At 40.9% G+C, this 22,248-nt stretch overlaps 1 protein-coding gene across 1 annotated transcript in view; it reads left to right on the forward strand.

Moving 5' to 3' along the window:
* EPB41L4A (erythrocyte membrane protein band 4.1 like 4A) overlaps positions 1–22,248 on the forward strand; it is a gene marked incomplete at its 5' end in the record, with an annotated part of 137,535 nt that overhangs the window by 84,377 nt on the left and 30,910 nt on the right. The window contains 4 exons of the mRNA XM_084278849.1: positions 9,152–9,243; positions 11,723–11,800; positions 14,410–14,522; positions 21,332–21,413. Coding sequence (XP_084134975.1) covers positions 9,152–9,243; positions 11,723–11,800; positions 14,410–14,522; positions 21,332–21,413 — 365 coding nt within the window. The remainder of the gene's footprint in view (positions 1–9,151; positions 9,244–11,722; positions 11,801–14,409; positions 14,523–21,331; positions 21,414–22,248) is intronic.

Genomic DNA, 22,248 nt, shown 5'->3' on the forward strand with positions numbered 1-22,248 from the left:
TCATAACAATTTATGCTGTTCTGCACCCAGAGGAGGAAAACCTCATCAGTGTATTTATACAACTGTTCCAGTGCTCCTCAAAAATTTAATTCACAAATTTCTTTTACTCCTCTGTTTTTTTGAATAAATGCTATTGGCTTATCCTCCCATGTGGGACATGAGTCTGCTGTATGTGACAGAAGAACAAATCTGCCATTTTTACTTAATTTTGCTTCCCTTTACAGCCCAGGGATCTAATATGTGCCTTGTTTCAGATGTGGTACAACATACCTGGAACATGTCACATGTTTCCAGTTAGTGGGAGAGAAGGGCAGAAAAGATTCAGGAAGAGAAGGAATGATGGAGACTTTCCTGAGTCTTAGACAGTTTTGTGGCATATAGCAAAGGAGTTAAGAGCGGATTATTTCTGAGTGTGTTGAGTGCTTTGTGTGAATCATGTTTTCCATATTCTAGTGAAAACTCTGTGCAGGCTAGATTTTGGTTCTGTTTCTGCACTAGCTACCTTTATTTGCACTGACAGGGACCTTTTATGGCTACAGCTGCTCATCAAGAGGAAGGTGTTGGTGCTTCTGATACCAGTGAAGTGTTGCTTTCCTCCTGCACAGGGTAACTTTTGGTAACTAATTTTTTTCTTCCTTTCAATAAATTTTTCTGAGACTTTTCTTAAACCCACCTGCTGTGAATTCTGAGCTAGAGACATGTTAGGCTTTCTGTGAAACCTCCAGGTACCAGCATGAAGTTAGGAAGCCTTCCCCTGTGAGTACCACATACAGGGGTTCCCTGAACACAATAAACAATCACAAAGAGTTTTTGAAGATGAGAAAAGTATATTTTTACACCGTTTCCTTTAAGAAATCCAATAGATCTGCCAGATGTCTGTTGTGAGCAACCTTGCTGGAAATGCTCCAGCAATACAGGTGGCTGCTGAATGCCCCTTCCCCCCTTTGCCCTGATGCAGAAGAGTGGAGCCTCGTCACATGGGATGCTCTGCCTGGAAATGAGTAGCAGAAGTGGTGCACAGCATACCCCCTGTGCTTCCCCTGCGGGTTGCTTCCTCGGGTTCTCTCGACTAGGGACATGAAACAAAACAGAGGGAAACATGCTTTGGTAGATTGTGTAGGATGAGAATGTAAATGCAGTAATATACAGGAGGGAGAGATGTGAAGCTTTTTTTGCCTGTAGGTACCAAGTACTTTGGTGCTGTTCCTCACAACCAACCGCACACTGTTTTCTGCAGCAGTGCCTTTTACTTCGGTTGCACTGTGTCTGAACATGCAAGTGAGTGATTTCACTCCTTCCCAAAGTTTATGCAAAGCTTCTGTACTTGTTACTTTTCATGTTTCTCTTTGACCAGACCAGAATGTGTTGAATATGCAAAACGTTTGCTTTCATTATTTTTTTGTGGTTGTAAGTGAAGGGTCTTTTGGAAGTCTGAAATTCTTCTTTTGAAGGATTTTGAAATTTGGGTTGTTTCAAGTCAGAACAGTTGCCCAAACTGTGCAACTAAAATTGATTTACACATTTTCAAGACATGCCTTCCTTTGTAGTCTTGCTTAGTCAGATGAAGAGGCGCAGCTCAGCTGAATTCATAAGGTGAGGTTGATAAAAACTGTTTCAAGGAGCAATACCAACCGCTGACACATAGTACAGGAACTTAAAAGCAGTTCAGAAGCACATAATGCTCCTCATTCGGTTGGCCAAAACTTGTAATGTTCTAAATAGTCTCAGAAAATCATAGATATATGATTTAGTTTTTTAATCTGCTTTTTCAGGTGACAGAAGTCACTTTATCTGGGGAACTACAGGCCTGTCAGTCTCACCTCAGTCCCGGGGAAGATCATGGAGAGGGTCATCTTGGGAGCTGTCATGCAGCACATGTGTGATGGCCAGGGGATCAGGCCTAGTCAACATGGGTTGACAAAAGGTAGATCCTGTCAAACTAACCTGATCACCTTCAATGACAAGGTGACCCGCTTAATGGACAAGGGGAAGGCTGTGGATGTGGTCTGTCTGGACTTCAGTAAAGCCTTTGACATGGTTTCTTACAGAATTCTGACTGAGAAACTGGCTGCCACTGGTAGACCCTCAGCTGGGTTAAAAACTGGCTGGATGGCCGGGCCCAAAGGGTGGTGGTGAATGGAACCAAATCCAGCTGGAGGCCGGTCACAAGCGGCGTCCCCAGGGCTCAGTCCTGGGTCCAGTCTTGTTCAACATCTTTATCAATGACCTCGATGAAGGGGTTGAATGCTCCCTCAGTAAGTTTGCAGATGATGCTAAACTAGGAGGAAGTGTTGATCTGCCTGAGGGTGCGGAGGCTCTTCAGAGGGATCTGAACGGACTGGGATGATGGGCTGAGACCAGTGGGATGAAGTTTAACAAGGCCAAGTGTAGAGTGCTGCACATGGGACATAACAACCCCATGCAGCGCTACAGGCTTGGGGAAGACTGGCTGGAGAGCTGTCAGGCAGAGAAGGACCTGGGGGTGTTGGTTGACTGCAGGCTGAATATGAGCCAGCAGTGTGCCCGGGTGGCCAAGAAGGCCAATGGCATCTTGGCTTGTATCAAAAATAGTGTGGCCAGTAGGGCAAGGGAAGTGATTGTGCCTCTGTACTCTGTATTGGTGAGGCCACCCGTCGGGTACTGTGTGCAGTTCTGGGCTCCTCACCATTAGAAGGACATTGAGGTCCTTGAGCGAGTGCAGAGAAGGGCAACCAGGCTGGTGAAGGGGCTGGAGGGCAAATCCTATGAGGAGCAGCTGAGGGATCTGGGGCTGTTTAGCCTGGAGAAGAGGAGGCTGAGGGGAGACCTTATCACCACCTACAACTACCTGAAGGGAGGTTGTAGGGAGGTTGGCAATGGTCTCTTCAACCACATGACAGGAGATAGAACAAGGGGAAATGAAGCTGTGCCAGGACAGGTTTAGATTGGACATTAGAAAAATATTTTTCAAAGAAAGAGTTGTCGGGGCCTGGAACAGGCTGCCCAGGGAGGCGGTTGAGTCACCATCCCTGGATGTGTTCAAAAAAAGGTAGATGAGGTACTTAGGGATATGTTTTAGCATAGGATGGGAATGGTTGGACTTGATGATCTTTAAAGGTCTTTTCCAACCTTGTGATTCTGTGATTCTTGAAGTCTGAAAAAAATAACACTAATCATGTAGTTCAACTATACCCTTTCTTTCCCTGTCACAAGCTGTATTCCTTCTTGAGTTACAAGTTCTAGACATGAATTTCTAATTTCATTTATTCTTTTTGCAGTTTGTTCGGAAGATTCAGTGGGGTTTGGAGAGATGTTCCTCCTATTCTGAAGTCCGTTTTAGTTTAGATTTCAATTACAAAGTAGCATTTTAGTCTTTATTATGACTTAAGAATTACAGATAATTTGTATCATTTTTTTTCTTTTGCCTCACTTAAGCCAGAGTGGTAGTGGAGGGTGGAGGTGAGTGAGCACAGTGGTGTCATACATCCATCATAGACAGGGTGGGTTTTTTTTCTTTTGTTAACCACTTTGTGAGCCATCACAAAGGATTGTAGGCTTGATTCAAGGCTTGATAGCAGAATTTTCAGTAATGGACTTTTTTTGAAGGAGAACTGGGATTAAAATTCCTCAATGAATTTAAATTAATTGCCACTAAGGTGCTACTGCCAGGGTTGGGTTTGGTTTTTTTTTTTTGGTAAGTTCTTCTTTAGTCTTTTAAGAATTGGTATAATATGAGGCTGAGAGACGTTTGTTTCAATCTGGACATGCTTTATATAAACTGGCACTGTGTTATTAATTTAAATTCATGACTTGTATAGTGTTCTTAAAGACTGACCTTGTGTAACCAGTAATAATACACTGTCCGTTACAAGAGCTATGATTGGTATGCATTATGTAAATACATAAAGACAGAGTATTTCCTGCTGAAGTTAACAATTGATAGTGTCCAGGTATGTGCCTAGCCTGGCAGAGGTTGGGAAGAAGTAGCTTCAGAGCTAGTGTCGTTATTTGTTACATGTATATGTGCTTGTATTCACTGTACATGCAGTGCTCTGTAATGGGGCAAGATCCCTCCTTATGCTATATTAATATTCAGTGTGTCTGGACAAGAAGGGTGTCTGTGTGTTCTGGCAGGGTACTTTACTGTGGTTTGGGATTTTCTTCATTTTCAGAGCCTGGATTGCTGGGAACCAACATATGTCTTGTCATAAATTATAGCGGCCACAGCCTGCTCTGAGTCAATGGGCTTTCAAAATGTTTTTGATCTGTGGATGTATGTGGTGCTCTACAGAATGGGTGTGCTCCACAGATGGTGGCCTTCTTATCTTTGGAGTAATCCATGAACTTCATCCATAAGGGATCCTCTGTCCGCCAGAGGGAAGAACTAGCATTTTGTGTCCATGTCTTCTCTTCCAGGCAGACTCAAGCTTGCCATGCCAGGGCACCGAGCTAGATGGCCACAAAGCATCTCTGAGCTTGAAAGCTGTATAGTGGTGACACTGGCTTGGCAGAGCAAGCTGGAAGCTGTTTGCAAAGGGCAGTGTGGGCACTCCTGAACTAGCATGTCAGCTCTAGCAGTTCCAGAGGCATTTTGTGGTTAAGAAGAGCAGTGACTCCTGTGACTGGTCTCCTTTCAAAGCATTAGTAACATCCTTTCAGTCTTTCAGTTAAGTGTGTATGTGGGTATGGTGGGGCACTGTACTGATTACCAACCTTTTAGTGGAAATCTCAGAGGCCCTCTTAGACCAGACTTCTGGCTGATGTGAGAGGCCACATAAAACAGGTGAGGTCTGTGGTTACATGTTTCAGTGCCCAGACTATTTGTAAGCTCGTAGTATGTTGCAGAATGGCTTGAGAAGCAAGGCCATGAGCCTGTGGAGCAGTTGTTCAAGCAGTCGCCTGTGTAGCTTAGTAAGACTAGGCCCCACGCTGTCTTGGTGAGAAGGGCCAACAATCGGTCAGCATATTCTTGTGCATCAAGCAGCACGGCCACAAGATGTGGGAGCAGGAGGTGTGATAAGGATTCAGTGCTTCTGGAACTGTGAAAGAGACATGATTCCCAGGCTGCAAGATGGGTGGAGTATGTAAATGTAACCTTTAGTTAAGAGCCAATTAGAACACGACAAGTATAAGACGTGGTAGGAATAGTATAAAAGGAAGTGTGCGCTTGCAATAAAGTTGAAGCTTGCTTTATCAATCACATTGATTGGCTGCATTCTTCCCTCTGCGCCGCCGCAGTAGTACGGTCAAGTGTTAGTCATAGAGCTCAACAACTAGATACTGCTGCCAGGGGTATGCCTGTCACTGTGGCCGTGTGACCATGCCCCATCCCACCCCCGTGCAAGTCAGAGATGCGATCGTAAGTAACTGTACACAAATTAATGTTTTTCTGCTTGTTTGGTGAGCAGAAGAGGCTTCCTGATAGAGTAGAAAAGCACCAAAGCTGGTTCAAGGCTTGGAGAGATAGAGATGTTCACAGTGTGTAGATGATCAGGACCACTCTGAAAGCAGGGAGCCTCATCTATAGTACAGCGAGCACTCCGAAAGCAACAGGATGAGTAGTAGGGGTTAGCTTCTGAGACACACTGAATGAGTTTAGTAGTGTCCTTTCCTATAAACCGTTAGTAAAAGTACAAAAATAGGTCTTTCTTTCTTTTGGTTAGGATATATGAGGAAAAAAACCAAGAAAAAACTCTCCTCTCTCTCACAACCTGTAGGAAATTACAGTTGTTCAAGATGTTAAAAATGTTGCCTTTTATTGGTAACAAAAGTTCATGGTGTTAACAGGTCAGGTCATCCCTGCTTTACCTATAGAAATCAATTTAGTCCCTTAGCGGGGAGAGATTAAACCTGAAAGAAATTGCTGACTTCAGTACTGCTTAATTTCTGTATATGAACTTGTGAGGGTAATCACAGGAATCTAAGGAATTGATTATTTAAATGATTATTTTTAGGCAGTGAGAAACAAAAAATAAAACCTTTTAAAGTGCTCTTGAAAGCCTTAAAAAGTCTTTAAAGCTAAATGGATGAATACCTGTATGCAGGTACATACCTAGCTAAGCTGTATTGGACTTAATTGCAGTAAGTTACTGAATCCTCTGCAGAAAAAGTGAAAATTGGCAAAAGTGGTAAAAGATTTATGCATTGTCTCCTCTGTGTTGGTGAAAGACCTTGGAGGTGAAAGTTCTAGGCTTGCTTTCTCTCTCTTTAGTAAAATTTAACTGCAATATATAACTTATTACAAGCATCCATTCTGAAGCAATATTTTTCAGACATGCGCTTTGCCTTCACATTCAGGTAAATAAACCTCAGTGTGCTACTGGAAAGCTTGTTGGTTCGATTTTCTGATTTTCAGGCAGTTACTTAATTTTCCAGATCTGGATTCTGTAACTTATCGATAAGTTGGATCTATAGGTCTCTGCTGTTTTATTCCTGAGTGTCTTTGCTGCAAAATGAGTAGGGATGTTTTGACACATAGTGATGAATAAGAGTCGCTAGCAGCTGAGATGAGCTTTCTTCCACCTCAGAGGATAGTGCCATCAAATTCTGCAGCCAGTCGTGTTTGCTGGTCAGGTATTTCAATCACATGGCAATACAGCTATACCATCCCTCTTTTAGTCAATTACTGATTTTCATGTGTTATGTGCTCTTTGTTCTATATATGGGGAAATTATTCAACTTTTATTAAAAAAGAAGGAAAAGTGAACAAGTAGAACCTTGTTCCTTATGGGAATCTTTCCCTATATTCCAGTGGCATTTGAACTGTGCTAACAATAAGATACGGTGGAAATACCTTACTTTAGTGTCTTTTTAAAGCCTGTTTAAAAAAACCCAACCAACCAACCCTGGCTTCTCTCTGCCCCTCCCTTCCCCCAATCCTATGAGGTTATGTAATTAAATAACTTTAAATTCAGCAGAGGATTCTTTGCCCAAAAGTAAAATTTAGGAGTAGACAAAGAAGGAGCAAGATCCTGCATATTTAAAAATGAGTCACTGAGTTCTTTCCTAACAGAAGTTAAATTGACTCATCATGTTGCATAAAGCTTGCATAAAGTTCGCAATACCACGGGCCCGAGCCGATACTCTTTAAAAGTGCCCAGGTGACTACAGTTGTGTGGGTTTGTGTGGAGTTGCTTTGGATGACAGTCAGCTCCAGAAATTGTGATGCATATTAAATGATAAAATATGAAGCTAGGTTTCTGTTATGTGTAAAATAAGCAAATGAAAAGAACACCTTGACATACCATTTTAATGCTTTAAGATAACATAAAAAAGCAGTATGATCTCTCAGTGTGTATACTCTTTTTTCTGGTTTCCAGAGGAGCAAGAGCACTAGAATTACTCTTGAAAATTCTAGTATAAATAGACTTTCCTCCTTGAGAATATTCAAGATTCTCCAGGAAGCATTTTTCCCAAGTTACTTAGAATATTTTTGTGCTTTATGAAAGCTTAAATTTTTATGTTTCTGGTTTAACTTTTTATAAATTAAACTTATCTTTTCTCCAAGTTAAGACCTTTGTGAATCCAGCAGAGAGATGAAGATCCATATTAAGCCTGAAACTGCATTTTAAGGAACTGTAGGAATATTTATGGGACTCATATACTACACAAACTCTAATGCTATGCATAACAATCTCAGATAAATTCTGGTTTTCAGCATTCTCAGTGGCCATATGTCTAACTGCACTGCTCATTCTTGCTGTGATGCCCTAGAGAGGAGAATGTGCTTTTGAGAGAAGGCTGAAGGATGATTTTCATTCCTTGAATATTCCATGGGACTGTTCGAGGCAGCCATTAAACTAAATGAAATAATCCATGGGAGAAAATAAGCTTGTGTGTTTGTTTCCAGTTTGGTTTGGTTTTTTAATGTGTTTTTTGTTGTTGTTGATGTTGTTTGGGTTTTGTTATTTTGGGTTGTGTTTGTTGGGGTGGATTTTTTTTTTTTGTAAGAGAATGAAATATCAATTATTCTAACCACACGTGCAGAGTTCTGTAATTTTTACCACTACTTGTTTCATGGTGGAGTTAAGGCTCCTTGAGCAGGTAATTTGTGATTTTGTGAGGCTGTCTCACAGCCACCAACAGAGAAATAGCTGTTTCTGTTAGAGGTGACGTTTTGCAATCTGGAAAATGTACTGGATTAGTATGAAGGTGCTTGCAGTTCATCATACCTCATTAAATGAACAGAAGGAGAAACTTGCCAGAAGTTGTATGTGTGGCACTGCAGAAGTATAGTTAAGGCAAGGGTGGCCATACCCTGACATCAGCTGCTGAAAGTGGTGTGAATCATACCCTCTTTGTAATTCACTTATCGGGGAAATGGTTTTAGGGCTCAGTTTTGCTGCAGATGTTATTTTGTACCTCACTGAGGATTCCCACTGAAGTCAGTGGGACTGCTCATTCTTTGTGCAAGTTACAGATAGAAAACTGGCCACTTGATTTTACTGAGTGACAGATACACCATGTATTTGCGGTGAACATATATGAATGTTTAGCTTGTTGGAAACAAGCAGTGTGACGTGTCTGTTGCTTCTTCTTGTCTGTTAAAAGTATCTTATTGTTTGTATATGCCTGGCTTCTCTTTCGTCTCTTCCTTCCATTTTCTGGTATCTGCTGTACTGACTGCTGATTTCCAGTGAATAAGGGTTTAGATTTGAATGGTTTTGTATTGTCTTCCTTAAGAGATTTTAAGGTGGCCTTTATGGCTTTTAGCTTTGACCTTTTTCCTAGCATTTTTAATTTTTCAGAAGGTAGGTATTCTAACAAAAAATCTTTCCTTCCCATCATCTTTGTTATTTCTAGTTTCACCTTGATTCTTCTCTACATGTATGTTTTGTTGCTTCGTATTATTTCATCCCAAATCTTGCTTGCTCGCTTGCTTGCTTGCTTACTTTTTTGTGTACTGTTAAACAGAGCCTCGGGAAAATATTTTTCCTTGACATCTGCGGTGCACTTTGGGAAAATACCATATTTTCCCCCCCTGCATCTAAGGAATTTATTATTTAAATGATTATTTTGAGGCAGTGAGAAACAAAAAATAAAACCTCTTTTAAATTTCTTATATCTTATCTTACGTGCATTGATATGAGAAGGACAGTTCTTGTGTTCAGTAAATGAAGGACGCCTTATTAGCAGACTGATTCAAAACAATATTGGTTTGTTTTGTTTTCAGTGCAATGAGACTTCATTCTTTTTTGAAGCACGAAACAAGGTCACATGCAAACATCTCTGGAAATGCTGCGTAGAACACCACACGTTTTTCAGGTGAGCGATGCAGAAGTTATGATTTGGTTATCAAAAGGAGGGAGAACATACTGAGTAAGAACCTTGTCATACCTACACAGTGGTGTAACACAGGCTTAATATCTGGAAACACATTTTCCCTCTTGATTATAGATACTTTTAAAAGCTGATGCCTTCCCTTTTCTTACAACAATGTGAAACAATAATTTTCAAATTGGGTAGTTTGATGATTTCTTTTGTCTTGGAATTCTTTTTGAAACAGTAGACTTTAACAGGAATATCCACAAAGGTATATGGCAGGATTTGAGCTGCCATGTACAGTTTCATATATTTAGTAATATTTTTTTTAGCAGCATTGGCTTGGGTGAGGTCCTTGGATTTTTGATGTACTATCTCCTACAATGTACAGAAATTTTGGGTTTTGATAGAAAAACTCATTGAATTTTTATGTTTTCATAAAATTGTGGAATACTATGTTGGAAGGGACCTCAAGGATCATGTGGTCCAACCCTTCTTAGCAAAAGCTTCTCTAGATGAAAGCACTTAGACAAGATGGCCCAGCACCCCATCCATCAGAATTTTAGAAATGTCCAATGTTGTCAAATCCAGCACTTCCCTGGGGAGATTATTCCAATGGCCAGTTGTTCTCATGAAAAATTTTCCTCTTGTGTCCATCCAATCGGAAACCCCCCAGGACTAACTTGCACCTGTTACCCCTTGTCTTTTCCACATGATTCCTTGTAAACAGGGAGTCTCCATCTTCTTTGTAGTTACCTTTTAAATACTGTAACATGGTGGGGAATTCTCCCCTCAGCCTTTTTTTTCTAGAGGCTCAATAAGATGAATTCTCTCAGCCTTTCCTCACATGGTGGGCTTCCCAGCCCTTTGACTATCCTGATGGCCCTCTTGTCCACCTCTCCAGCTTGTCCATAGTCGTCTTTGCATAGTGGGGCACAAAACAATGCAGTGTTGTTGCAGAATAGCTTGAGAAGCAAGGTCATGAGCCTACGGAGTGGCTGTTCAAGCAGTTACCTGTGTAGTCTGGTAAGATTAGGCCCCACTCCAGCTTGGTGAGAACAAAAGGATCAACAATCGGTCAGCATATTCTTGTGTATCATCTAGCAAGGCCACAAGATGTGGGAGCAGGAGGTGTGATAAGGATTCAGTGCTTCTGGGACTGAGAAGGAGACATGATTCCCAGGCTGCAAGATGGGTGGAGTATGTAAATGTAACCTTTAGTTAAGAGCCAGTTAAAATACTATAAGTATAAGACGTGGTAGGAATAGTATAAAAGGAAGTGTATGCTTGCTATAAAGTTGAAGTGCTTTATCAATCACATTGATTGGCAGCATTCTTCCCTCTCGTTGCGGCACAGTATTCCAGGAGTGGCCTGACAAATGCTGAGTAAAGCGGGGTAATGACTTTGCTCTCTCTGCGGAGATGCCCCTGTTCTCGGCTTTCTTTGCTGCTGCAGCACACTGTTCACCCATACTGAGCTGTTTGGCCACCAGGACCCCCACTGGTAGAGCTGCTCTCCAGCCATGTGGATCTCAGCCTGTGCTGCACTCCCAGACTTTTTCCCAGGTGTAAGGCCTTACACTTGTCCTTGTTAAGCTTGACCTTCCAAAGTGGCTACTTCTCCACTCAGTTTGCTAACATCTGCAAAGTGGATTAGGGTGCACTTGATCCCATCATCCAGATCACTTACGAAGACATTAAACAGCGCTGGGCCCAGTATTGATCTCTGAGGAACCCCACTTGTGACGGTTTTTCAAAGAGCCGCTTACCACCACCCTCTGCATGCAGCCTGTCAGCCAATGCCTCACCCACCACATAGACCACTTGTTTTGGTTTTGAGTAGATCAGAAGCTCGCAGTTAAGCCAAGGGTGTTTCTTGCAACCCCGACTTCCCTTAGCTTTAAAGAGGATGAACTTTTTTTTGTGCTTCCAGGAGACTGTTCTCTCCTGGCACTGCCACTTGGGACCCTGTCCCCCTAGTCCTACAGTTTTAACTCTACCTTTCACTTACTTAATGAAGTATATAAAAGATTGTACATCTCAAAACACTTTATTTTACTGTTGCAGAAACACTAACAGAAATGTGTAGAGGTGTCTAGCTAGGATCTGTGGGGTGCTTAGGCCTGGTTTTCGTGGTGGTGTACATGAGAAAGCTCAGAATCCCTCCTGCAGTCTCAGTGCTATGGCACAGTGTTTTTGCTTTCTCCTCTGAAATCTTAAGTGAATAGGTGCTGTTGCCAGCAGTTTACATCAAAGCTTGATACACAGATGAATGTAGTCCAAATAGGAGGGCATAAACATGTGGCTTTGTGGAGCTCTCAACCCTGTAAGGGTCTTCCTTGGAGGTAGGGATGAAGAGAAACTAGCAGTACGTTGGTTTTTTTGGAACCTAAAGTTTCTCTTTTCTTTTCTTGGGAAGGGCACTGTAATGTAAGTTATTGTCTATGTAACTTACTCTGTTATTTTATTTTTCAAACTACAGAGTGCCAGAGAATGAATCAAACTCTCTGTCAAGAAAATTCAGCAAGTTTGGATCCATAGGTTATAAACATCGGTACAGGTGAACTAATTTAATTGTTTAAACTTCAGTTAATTCCTTCTTCATTCCTTCTTTTCTCCTCTTTTCTTCCAATGAAAGAAAAACCCCACCCTGACTATGACTCAGAGCAGTTCTGCTGACAAGGCATGAATCAGGGACAGTTTAACAGACTCCTTTAGGGAGTGCGGCAGCTTTGGGATAAATCTGAGTTACGTCTCATTTCCAGATACCCAGAGTATCATAAGGCCTGCTGTAGCCCCTAGTGAAGGTGAGAGTAACTTTGACTATGCTTTCAGTCAGAATCTCCTTATAAGTCCTGAAATTATGTTCATGTCCTGAAGGGTTTTTCCTGATAACTGGGAAATAGCAAAACACGGAGTCATGTCGGCTGCTGCCTTTTTTCTGGGGATGAGCAAAGGGTTGGTGCAAAGAGCTGCATGAAGTCTGTAGCTGTGGTGCCCTTTTAAGCTGCAGGCCTGGCTATGGCAAGGGCTCTCGATTCGAATGGTTATGTCTAATACTGTAGCAGTACTGCTGGTGCAATGCTGTTGATTTAACAACAAAAATGGAGGCAGATATGAAGGGAAATGGGTGTATCTTTTTAACCATAATAGCTGGCAAAAATGGATGAGCATTCAAGGCTATAAGCCTTGAAAAGTGCAGTAAACTTCAGGCTAAGGATGTGTATGGATCGTGCACTCTCAATTTTAGCCTGAGTTACCAAATGTGGCAAAAAAGGTAGTTAATACTGTGGTACAGAGGAAGATGTAGTAGACAGAATGGGTTTAAGGTCCTCTAGATGCTGTTCCACAAACAAGTAGCAGAATATAGGAGGTAGTTAAAATTGTAAGGTATCAGAAAACCAGTATTTTTTATTGAGACTTTATTTTTTTAAATGAGAGGGTCTTTGTTTAGTGAGTGAGGCACTTGCTTTTGCAATTGGCAACCACTGTTTTAAATCCCATTCTGTCACATCAGCTGAGAAATTTTGAGTGAAATAATTTGTGGTCTGATTTTTAGAATTGCTTTGGTGTTGCATGTTCAGTGAACCTGAAAAGGAAGCTGTAAAGCCAGGCCCCTTTCTTTTTCTATATTCATTTTCCCTGCTAGTCAAGTGGGGATAAAAATATTTTGTCATCTTTTGTAGTTATTTTGAACTATATTTAGTGATTTTGCTGGATAAAAAGGCCCTATTTATTATACCTGCAAATTCTAGAGGTTTTATCCATGGCCTGCAAATATTGCAGGTTTGTTTAGGTTTATTTTTGGTTTGTCTCTCCTTCCTGTCTATATCTCCATCATCACTCAAGAAATACATGGATAGTAATGGGTGAGGCTAACAATCATTAGGCAGTTCTTTGTCACTGCTTCTTAGGAAGGCTTTGCTAAAAACAAGAAAACCATAACCCCTAATTTTGCTCACCATCATGTCAGCATTTGGGATTTCTTTTTTGTCCTTTAATTTTTTTACAGTTTTTAAGAAGATAAAAATTCCGCGTTGCTGACCACCCCTGTGAGGCTATTGGTGAAAATACAGTAATCCTAGTGGAGTCTATTTGCATAATTCAGAGAATCTATATATATAATGCCCTTGCTATAGCTCCTTGACACTTGCTGGTATGATACCTGTTTACTTCTAAGTCATTTAACTGCAGGTGTTTAAGCAACTTTGGGTTAATACCAGCAGTTAACTTCTCTCTTGTGTAGTAAGTTTCCAGAAACAAACATGAAGTTCTTGGGAGGAATACAAGGCCTAGTTTTTGTTCATAGAATCATGGAATGGTTTGGGTTGGAAGGGACCTGAAAGATCATCTGGTTTCAACCCCCCTGCCATGGGCAGGGACACCCTCACTAGAGGAGGTTGTCCAAGGCCCCATCCAGCCTCACCTTAAACACCCGCAGGAATGAGGCATCCACAGCTTCACTGGGCAACCTGTGCCAGTGCCTCACCATCCTCATAGTAAAGAATTTCTTACTGTTATGACTTTATTCTGCTTAGTCACATGGAGAGGGACATTAAAATGAGCATAAAAGAATTTATTAAATTTAATGATGTATTTAAATTGTGTGACGAAGAAGAGCTTTACTGTAAACGGCAATCTCAATTTACTATCATTTGGGCCTGTGCTTGTGGAAGTACTTTATTACTGTTTGCCATGCATTGGATTTTCTGTCCCTTTTGGGTTGTCATTCCACATGGCAGAGAAGTAGCCTCTTACTGATTGGAACTGAACAATGTTAAATACATGTTCTCCTGAGATAAAAAACTACAGAAGGAATTGAAGAAGTGATCCAATTTTTTAAGCAACTCTTACGCTAGAGTATTTGAGGTTACAAAAGGTTACACTATCTTAGCATTTTCCTAATAAGCCAGCATTTTGTTTCAGTTGCTTAGCTCCTCCTGAAAATAGCCAGTATAGAAGAGATTGGCACACTTGATTGATGATTTAGTGAATAGCTGATTTAAAACAAAAGTCAGGGTAGTGCTATTCTGCTGGAGAAGTGGGCCTGGGATGAGAAGTGAATAGGTGACAAAATCCATGTTTTGTTTGTTTTTTTCCATCTGAAGATCCTCTGTTTCTTTGATCACATTTCCAAATGTTTTCCCATTACTTTGTTGCATTTTGAAGTGGCAGGACATCTTTGCAAATGACCAGAGACCCTTCTGTGCAGCTCCCACGGCCTGACCAGTGCATTGAAAGAAGTCGCAGCAAGACTTACCCCAAAAGGACACAACAGACTGGTAAGTCCTTCTTTGCTGGGCTGGTGGAGAGATAGATGTCTTCTTTGGTCTGTGGCTCAATGCATTTTCAAGAGGTGACTCAGAACTGCTGCAGTGTCATCAAGGGTCTCTCAGAATGGATTCTCTTTTGCCTTAGGTCAGTATTTATGGGTAACCTTAACTGGATCTGACAACCCCAGTTTTGTGGGTAAAAGTACAAGAGATGGTGTGGATCAAACATGATCAAACCCCATGTTTGATCACATGTAGGTCTAATGTAAAGTGTGAAAGGGAAGTTTAAAAATGGCCAGTGAGAATGTGGGATTTTTTCCAGGAGTTCTGGCCATCACTAGAGTTTTATACCAATGAGTCTCTGTTGGGATCCCATCATTACAGCTGCTTGACCCAAGGTGTCTCTCTTGTACATCCTCTCCCCAGTTTAAGAGCATATTCCTTTATTTTGATAATAAATGGAACAGAAATTAGTGCAGGGCCCTCTGCAATTTTAACATGCTTCAGATGTTTGAGCTGGAAATCTATTCTGCATGCTGAAGATGTCAGGGGAAGCTGGAAGTTTTTACAGGTGTTAGAGGAAACGTACAAGATTAAGCAGGGATCACAGGACTCAGATTAATGAGCGTTTCTTGAAATGTAGTGATAGAAACAAAAAGCTTTCTTAATGTCAAGCTCCAGTTCCGCATGTGATTACACATGTATGCTTAGCTTCTTCTGTGACAGCACTTGCACAGATTTCAGTTGAATTCCTGCATGAAGTATGTACGTGTGTTAGAAGTTTGAGGAAAAAATCTTGTCTGGGCTTTAATATGTAAGTAAGATTTCTCTTTGCTATGGATTAGGATGGCATTATAAACTGTTAGGAGTCCTCATTTTTTAAAAGAGAGCAGGTATATACATTTGGAATATGTCAGGGCCTGGAACAGGCTGCCCAGGGAGGGGGTTGTGTCACCTTCCCTGGATGTGTTCAAAAAAAGGGTTGATGAGGTACTTAGGGATATGGTTTAGCTTAGGATGGGAATGGTTGGACTTGATGAACTTCTAAGGTCTTTTCCAACCTTGTGATTCTGTGTGAAACCTCCTGTGTTTATTCTGGATGCTGTCCTCTGACTCTGAAACAGCTGGTGTGTTCTGCCTTTTAGCTGCAGTGGGTCTTGAAGTGGAGTGCAATTAAAAGTATTGCCCTTGGAAAACACAGTTAACAACAGATTTTTAAAAATTCGATTTTATTTACGTAAGTGTAAGAAGAGAAGGGTGGCTTTGCTTTCGGATTGCAGTGCCTTTCTTTTGTGTCCACAGTTGCCAGCACGTGCCTGAGGACAGGAAGCTGTTCATGCATGAACCTGGTGACTTAGACTTTTGTTCAGCCGGACTCTCCCATTCATGGGGTGGTGGTTTAAGATGAGCAGCATTTCCCAACTAATTAGTCCCCAGTTCAGTTGTGCAGAAAATTGTGTGGCTGTTCAGAGGAACATTTGCCAGTGGAAGCTCAGCCCTTCTGTGAAAGCAGCGTTTGCCTCGTGCAGCAGTGAGTCTGTGTCACTGCAAGGGTGTGCGTGTTGTGCTTTTAGGGTCCTTTTTAGGTTTCTTTGCATGAAATTGTGAGGACATCTGAAACCTTCCTGTGGCCTGCTCTGCTGATGTAACATCATGCAGAATTCTCTGGGCAATGCGTTTTTTTGTTTTGGTAGATTTAAATATTTTGTTTTACTTTAAAATAAAAAAGATGCTTTTCACTATCTTACTTGTATATATTTGTGTTATCTCTGTCACCCATCTGGGTGGTTTTGCTTTTAATTCAACTTACTTGATGTGTTCCATGTACTGCAATCATTTTCCACTGGGGTAGGTGTATTGCCTCAAAGCATTTTAAAATTAAATTAATTTCTTTTATTTCCCACTTAAAATACAGACTAAAGGGAGAGAGCTATGTCATTAAACTTCCATCTTTCCCTATAAATGAGCATATTTTTTGCACTTAACTCTTTTCATTTTGTATGTGGATATTCACAAGGATAAATGCCTAGTACGCTTTCTCCACTGAAATGGGCTTTCTGATGCAGAAAGCAGACTAACACTCTTTCTCCATGTGTCAGACACCATGTGACAGTCTGTTGCATGTCACTAGGATAAACCCACCCCTTTTCAGCTAAACTGAGTCTAGGATATAGCAAAGTCCATTTCACACCATAAATCAGGTCTGTTTGATATATTTTAAGCATCGTTTGTTTGAAAATACTAATCCAGTACAGATGGTGTAAACAGTTTTCTGAGTTACTTAAGACTTTCCCTGACTGAAATGTTTGGGAGAATAGTATGACATTTCTTCTTAAAATAAATATTCCCTTTGCATAATGTTACTATGCCAGTGGTTATCATTGATATAGTCCTTTTTTCTTTATTTTGTGTTTCTAGTATGATGTAATAAGATTAAGTATGTCTCGTTCAGTATTTCAACAGGGTATTTTAGATTCATGCATTGCATATTTATTAAGGTGTTTTCTGCCAAATGCCACTTAAATTAGGATTCAGATGGCTTGTAGTTCGGCTTTCTGGAATGAAAAGCAGAGTTCCATTTGTTCTCCAAAATCCAACAACAACTTACAACTAGTTCTTGTGCAGTGACTTCCTTCAGCCTTCTCGGACTTCAGCATCTTTCCTCACCTGCTTCTTCACTTTTTTTTCCTTTTTTTGAGATTGCAGAGTTAAGGTCATGAAAAGCTTCTTTTCAGCAACCAGTTCAATTAGCCATTCTGGTTTTGTTTTGTTTGTGCCAGTTATGGGACCAGCCACAGCAGTGGTTTTGAGGGCAATTAGACGAACCAGTAGCTACAACCGGTGGTGCTGGCATGTGCAATCTGCCTTTGCCTCCATGGTAGAGGTGTGCGTGAAGTGCTAAAACCTCTAACCTCTGGCATCTCATTAAAATGTTTTCCCTTTTTCCTTCCTTTTGTACACATGTTCTGGTCTTATAAACAGTTCCCTAGTATGTGTTTTTTATACTTTGTTTCTGTTACCTGAAGGTGGAGGTTAGGTATCTTTTGCAGAGCTGGGCAATTAATGATGTTTCTTTATCTCATTGGTCCATTAAAGTATGCAAAAGTCAGTAAGACTGCTGCCACTTGGTGAGCTCTGGGTGAAGCTCCCATCATTCTCTCTAGGTGCAGAGGCAATGATAGGAAGTCTTTAATTTTATGTTTTCAGTAAAAATATTTATGCTTTAAGAGGAGAATTGGGGGAGATGATACTGTGAATGGAGAGAAACTAGCTTTCCTGTATAAGAGCCACTGCCACTGACTGGTTCCTCTGACAGCACAGACAGTGGAGGCAGTTTGGCTTTAGCATGGCAATTTGTTTTCCTAGAGTCCAGGTTTCAGTGGTTTAAAATGCAGTAACCTCCATTTTGTCACTCAAAAATTTCCTATCTCAGTTGTTCCAGGGTTTGTGGAAAAGTCAGACCAGGAAACCTCAATGGCTATGCAATCAGTGGTTTTATATTAGGGCTTTTTTTTTATATATATGTTTAGTTTGGTGTCCAAGTTGGTATTCAACTGGAGAAGGTTGGGTTGTTTTTTTTGTTTCATTCTGTAAAGCCTTTACATGTGAGATATGTGTAGATTGTTTTGTTTGCTTTTTCTCCCAGTTTCATTTCATTGAGAGAGAATTACAGTTGCATTTTGTTCTGTTTGCAGATCATAACCTCAGACATGGAACAGGATCTCTTATTATTCTGTCTCACCCTCTTAGGGCAAGACTGCTAATGTTGAGCTTTCCCAGCAGTGTGCAGGGTGAAAGCATTCATTATTCCTTTGGCTGAATGTGGCAGGCAAGAAGATCCTTGGGAATGTCCTCTCTGGACAAACATCAGTGTGACCAGACCTGTTGCCACGAGTCTGAGCTTATTCAGGGCTGGAAAACACATTGATTAGGGTTCGTTTTTGTTGTGTGGCTGAGGACTTGATTTGCACACTGGGTAGTTGAATCAGCTAATGTAAAATAAGTGCTGCCATACTGATTTAGCAGACAGGTTGAGAGTCAGGAGTGGGTATTAAAATTACAGTACTTCCTGTATTGTAACTGTCCCTCAGCAATCACAGGCAGTCGGAGTCCCTGCCCTGACTAACTTGAGTATTACCACAGATGCCTATCATTACCCTGCTTTGCCAGCCTCAGTTGTGGTAACTCAAGCTGTTTGACTGGCACATTCAGTCACAAATGTTTTCCCAGAAAGTTGTGAGATTGGGATCGAAAGTTAAATTTTAGAAAATGAATTTTGGGATAATTTTATTTATTTGCATATTTACTTATTGTGAGCCTTAAACGTAAGAGTTTCTGTGGTTTAGTAAAAGGATGGATGCAACTACATTTTATTCATGCACATATCCTTGAGGCTACAGGTTTGGTAGCTAGTTTGGAAAATGAGCATTATCTCAGAGCAGGCTATACTAGTGTGGACATGGACAAGTCCATTTTTATAGGCTCTTGGTAGCACACAGTGCAAAACATGAGCTCTTACTGCATGTTTTCCTTTTGATCACACTATTTTCTGCTCTCATTAACAGATTTAAATGCAAACACCACTTGCAGATAATGTCAGTGAAATGCCTTTAGTTGATAAGAAACAGGCACAACAGGCTAATTAACTTGCCAGGCTCCTGAGGATTTGGACATCTTGAGTTTTTAAAAAGGCAGGAGTCTATTTAAAATGAATACAGAAATCAGCATCAAGATGACTCTAAAAGGGAACCAAAGTGTCTGCATTCACCTTATTGGAATCATTCAGTGCAGTGAATGTTGACAGTAATTTATCTGACAAAAGGCAAACAACCAGGAAAACCTGCTACAAGTGAGATATTCAAGATTTCTCGTTATCTAAGGTATTTTTGAGAGGGCTTTTACCTTGGCATGCAAGCAATAGTGGTGTAGATAAGTTGTTGCAACCTTAGTGTTTGGACAGTTTTTCTGGAATCTGTTCTTTTGTATTAGAAATACTGTATCACCCAGAGGAGCATGCTGGTAGAACAGTACTATAGTTACTAAAAGATACACAAGGTGCAATATACTTAACAGACAATTATTACAGTTCCTTTAAGTGTGGACAGAAAGCTCCTAATTAAACTAGGTATTTGTTTAAAAAAAAATACAGCAAGAGTTCTGTTTTGTTGGGGTTTTTTTTTTTTAAGTAAAGCAAAGATCTTTGCTGTGGGCTGTGGTGGAACCAAGCATGGCTAATACGAGCTCTTGTCTCAGTAGAAGCCTATTTTGTATTTCTGGGTGGATTTTGACTATGTGTGATAGTCACTGGTATGCTGTTTTTTCTTTGGCACATGGCAACTACAAAACATAAGCAACAAAGCATAAACAACAAAAAGTACCTTGAAGGAGCAAATACTGTACAAGACAGGACCCAGTCTGCTCCCTCCCCTGCTAGGTATTAGTCTGAAAAACGAAATGGGGAAAGGAGTAAACGCCATCGTTAGAAGTGGCAAGTCAAACATCCCAAGGGCTTGGCTGAGTTGCTTAAGCAAAAGGGACTAATGGCGCTTGAGAGCCTCTGCAGTGCATCTGCAGAAGATGAGCAGATTTAACCCTTAGGAGAGGCAGTTGATGGTCAGACAGGATGGCTGAGGATACCTCAAGTATTTGTGTTGAAGGCAGAGAGAATCCAGAGATGTTGTGTATCAAATGGGTGGTATGGAAGGATGAGGAAAATTGTGGAGAAATTCTTTCTCTGAGATTGTGGGGAAAGCTTATGATGCAGAATCTCACCACAGCTTAATCTAAAACACTACATTTTAGTTTCAGGCAAGCAAAAAGGCTTTCAGTTTGTACCGCTGTTTTAGCATCACTGTGATGCTGTTGCTTGTGCCCAGAGGACATAGTATTATTACCTTGTTAGCAGTCTTATAGGCTTCAGTCAATCTGTTTCATTATTTCTGTGAACATGCTCAGAATCCTGTCCACAGCTGATGGACATCATCAGTGATGTTGCTTTTTTACTTTAATTTACATTTATTTCTGGAGGTAGTAATAGTTTTGTAAGAAATAACTGAAATTCACAGTTAAATGCAAAGAGATCTGTGAATTGAAGAAAAATTACCAATTAATATTAATAGCACAGCACAGAAACCAGAATTATAGCACCAGTAGGAACAAACCTGTCACAATGATAAATATATTGCTACATACCAAGTTGAACAGAATGGTTCCTGTTCTTGTTCATGATACTGAGCTGTATATACTTTGATACTAACTATGTGTGAAATACCCAAATTCACCTGGCTCTCAGTCCTACTGATCATGAACATACAAATCTTTTTCTCTGAAGCCTTTTGTATGGGGGCTCAGAGGGAAAAGTGCATGTTGCTCCTGCTTCACCAGGTTGCCTTTCATGCTCAGGTGGGGTCTTAAGTGCCAGCAGTGCAAAAAGTGAAGGAACAAAATGGAAAGAGTATTGGGCACAAAATTGGAAACTCCGTAGATAATTTTCAAATATTGGCCAAAAGTTTCTGACTCACTGAAACTGTTCCTTCACTGTCTCCATCAGTTACTCTACTGAGAACAACAGCTTCAGACTCCTCTGTCTCACATGGAAGAGTAATGAATGCCTCCCATGTTAAACTTCCTTGTGATGTGGTATGACTAGAAATAAGGAGAAGACACCGAAGTGTGATCCTTACACACATTTAGCAGACAGAGCATGCACCAGATGTCCTGTGTGTGATTTTCTCTCTCATGCTGCACTGTGTTCAGTACATGATTATGCTGAATGCCAGCATATATGATACAAGATTGTTCTGTGTTCTTTTTTTAAGGTTCTAAGAACACGAGCCAGATTACATCGAATGGGGAAAATGAAGGAACTACCAAAATTATTGCACCTTCCCCTGTGAAAAGGTATGTAGACCAGTAATTCCCTTCCAGATTTTAAAAGCTTGTGTATTGCATTGGATAGAGGAACCCATTTAGTAAGCGTTAGTGCCAGTTTATCATGCTTGTAAGTTTAGGACTGTCTGATCTTTGGTTGACAAAGGTCACAGGTGTTGCCCAGGAATTAATTTTAACAAAACCTCATTTTGTGATGAACCTGGAACAGGGGGTTCCAGGTGACATAGTGTTCCTAAACCCCTGAATTGGTGCAGGTTAATGGGAAGGCAAACAGTTTTAAGTATGACAAAACCAGATAATGACCCAATGGCACTGGTCAGAATAGTCCTATGAAGTTCAGCCCTCAGGGAGCTAGTGCTCTGAAGTCCTATGAAGTTCTATGTGTCTTTCCCTGGGAGCTGTAGGCTGCCTGGCCTCAGGGTATGACTGGCATCAGATTATGGGTCTTCTGCCTCTGCACAGGGCAAGCTCTGCTTGGGATGTGTGGGCAGGGAAGAGCTGGGAATGGCCTCTCTTCTGGCAGTGCTGTTAATCCTGTCATCCAATACTTGTTACACTGGTAAATCCAGAATAAAATTCATAAGTGTTGTGCCTGACCCTTGTGAATAGTGAAGTGACAGGACTCCTCTGGACTCGTGTGGTCTGGTGTTGTGTTTAATAACCAGTGCTGAAGTACACATCTCTGGTTATTAGGCATATTTGAGAGAAGGGGTGAGGCTCAGCTTCTTTAAGGGATTTATATCCCCACCCCTAATTTCAGGTGGAATTTGGGTGCCTGAATTTAAAAAAAAAAAAAAAAAAAAGAGTGAACTGACAAAGCAATGAGTCAAAAACTCAGCACCTA

The sequence above is a fragment of the Gallinula chloropus genome (genome assembly GCF_964237585.1).
Source record: "Gallinula chloropus genome assembly, chromosome: Z".
Classification (NCBI taxonomy): domain Eukaryota; kingdom Metazoa; phylum Chordata; class Aves; order Gruiformes; family Rallidae; genus Gallinula; species Gallinula chloropus.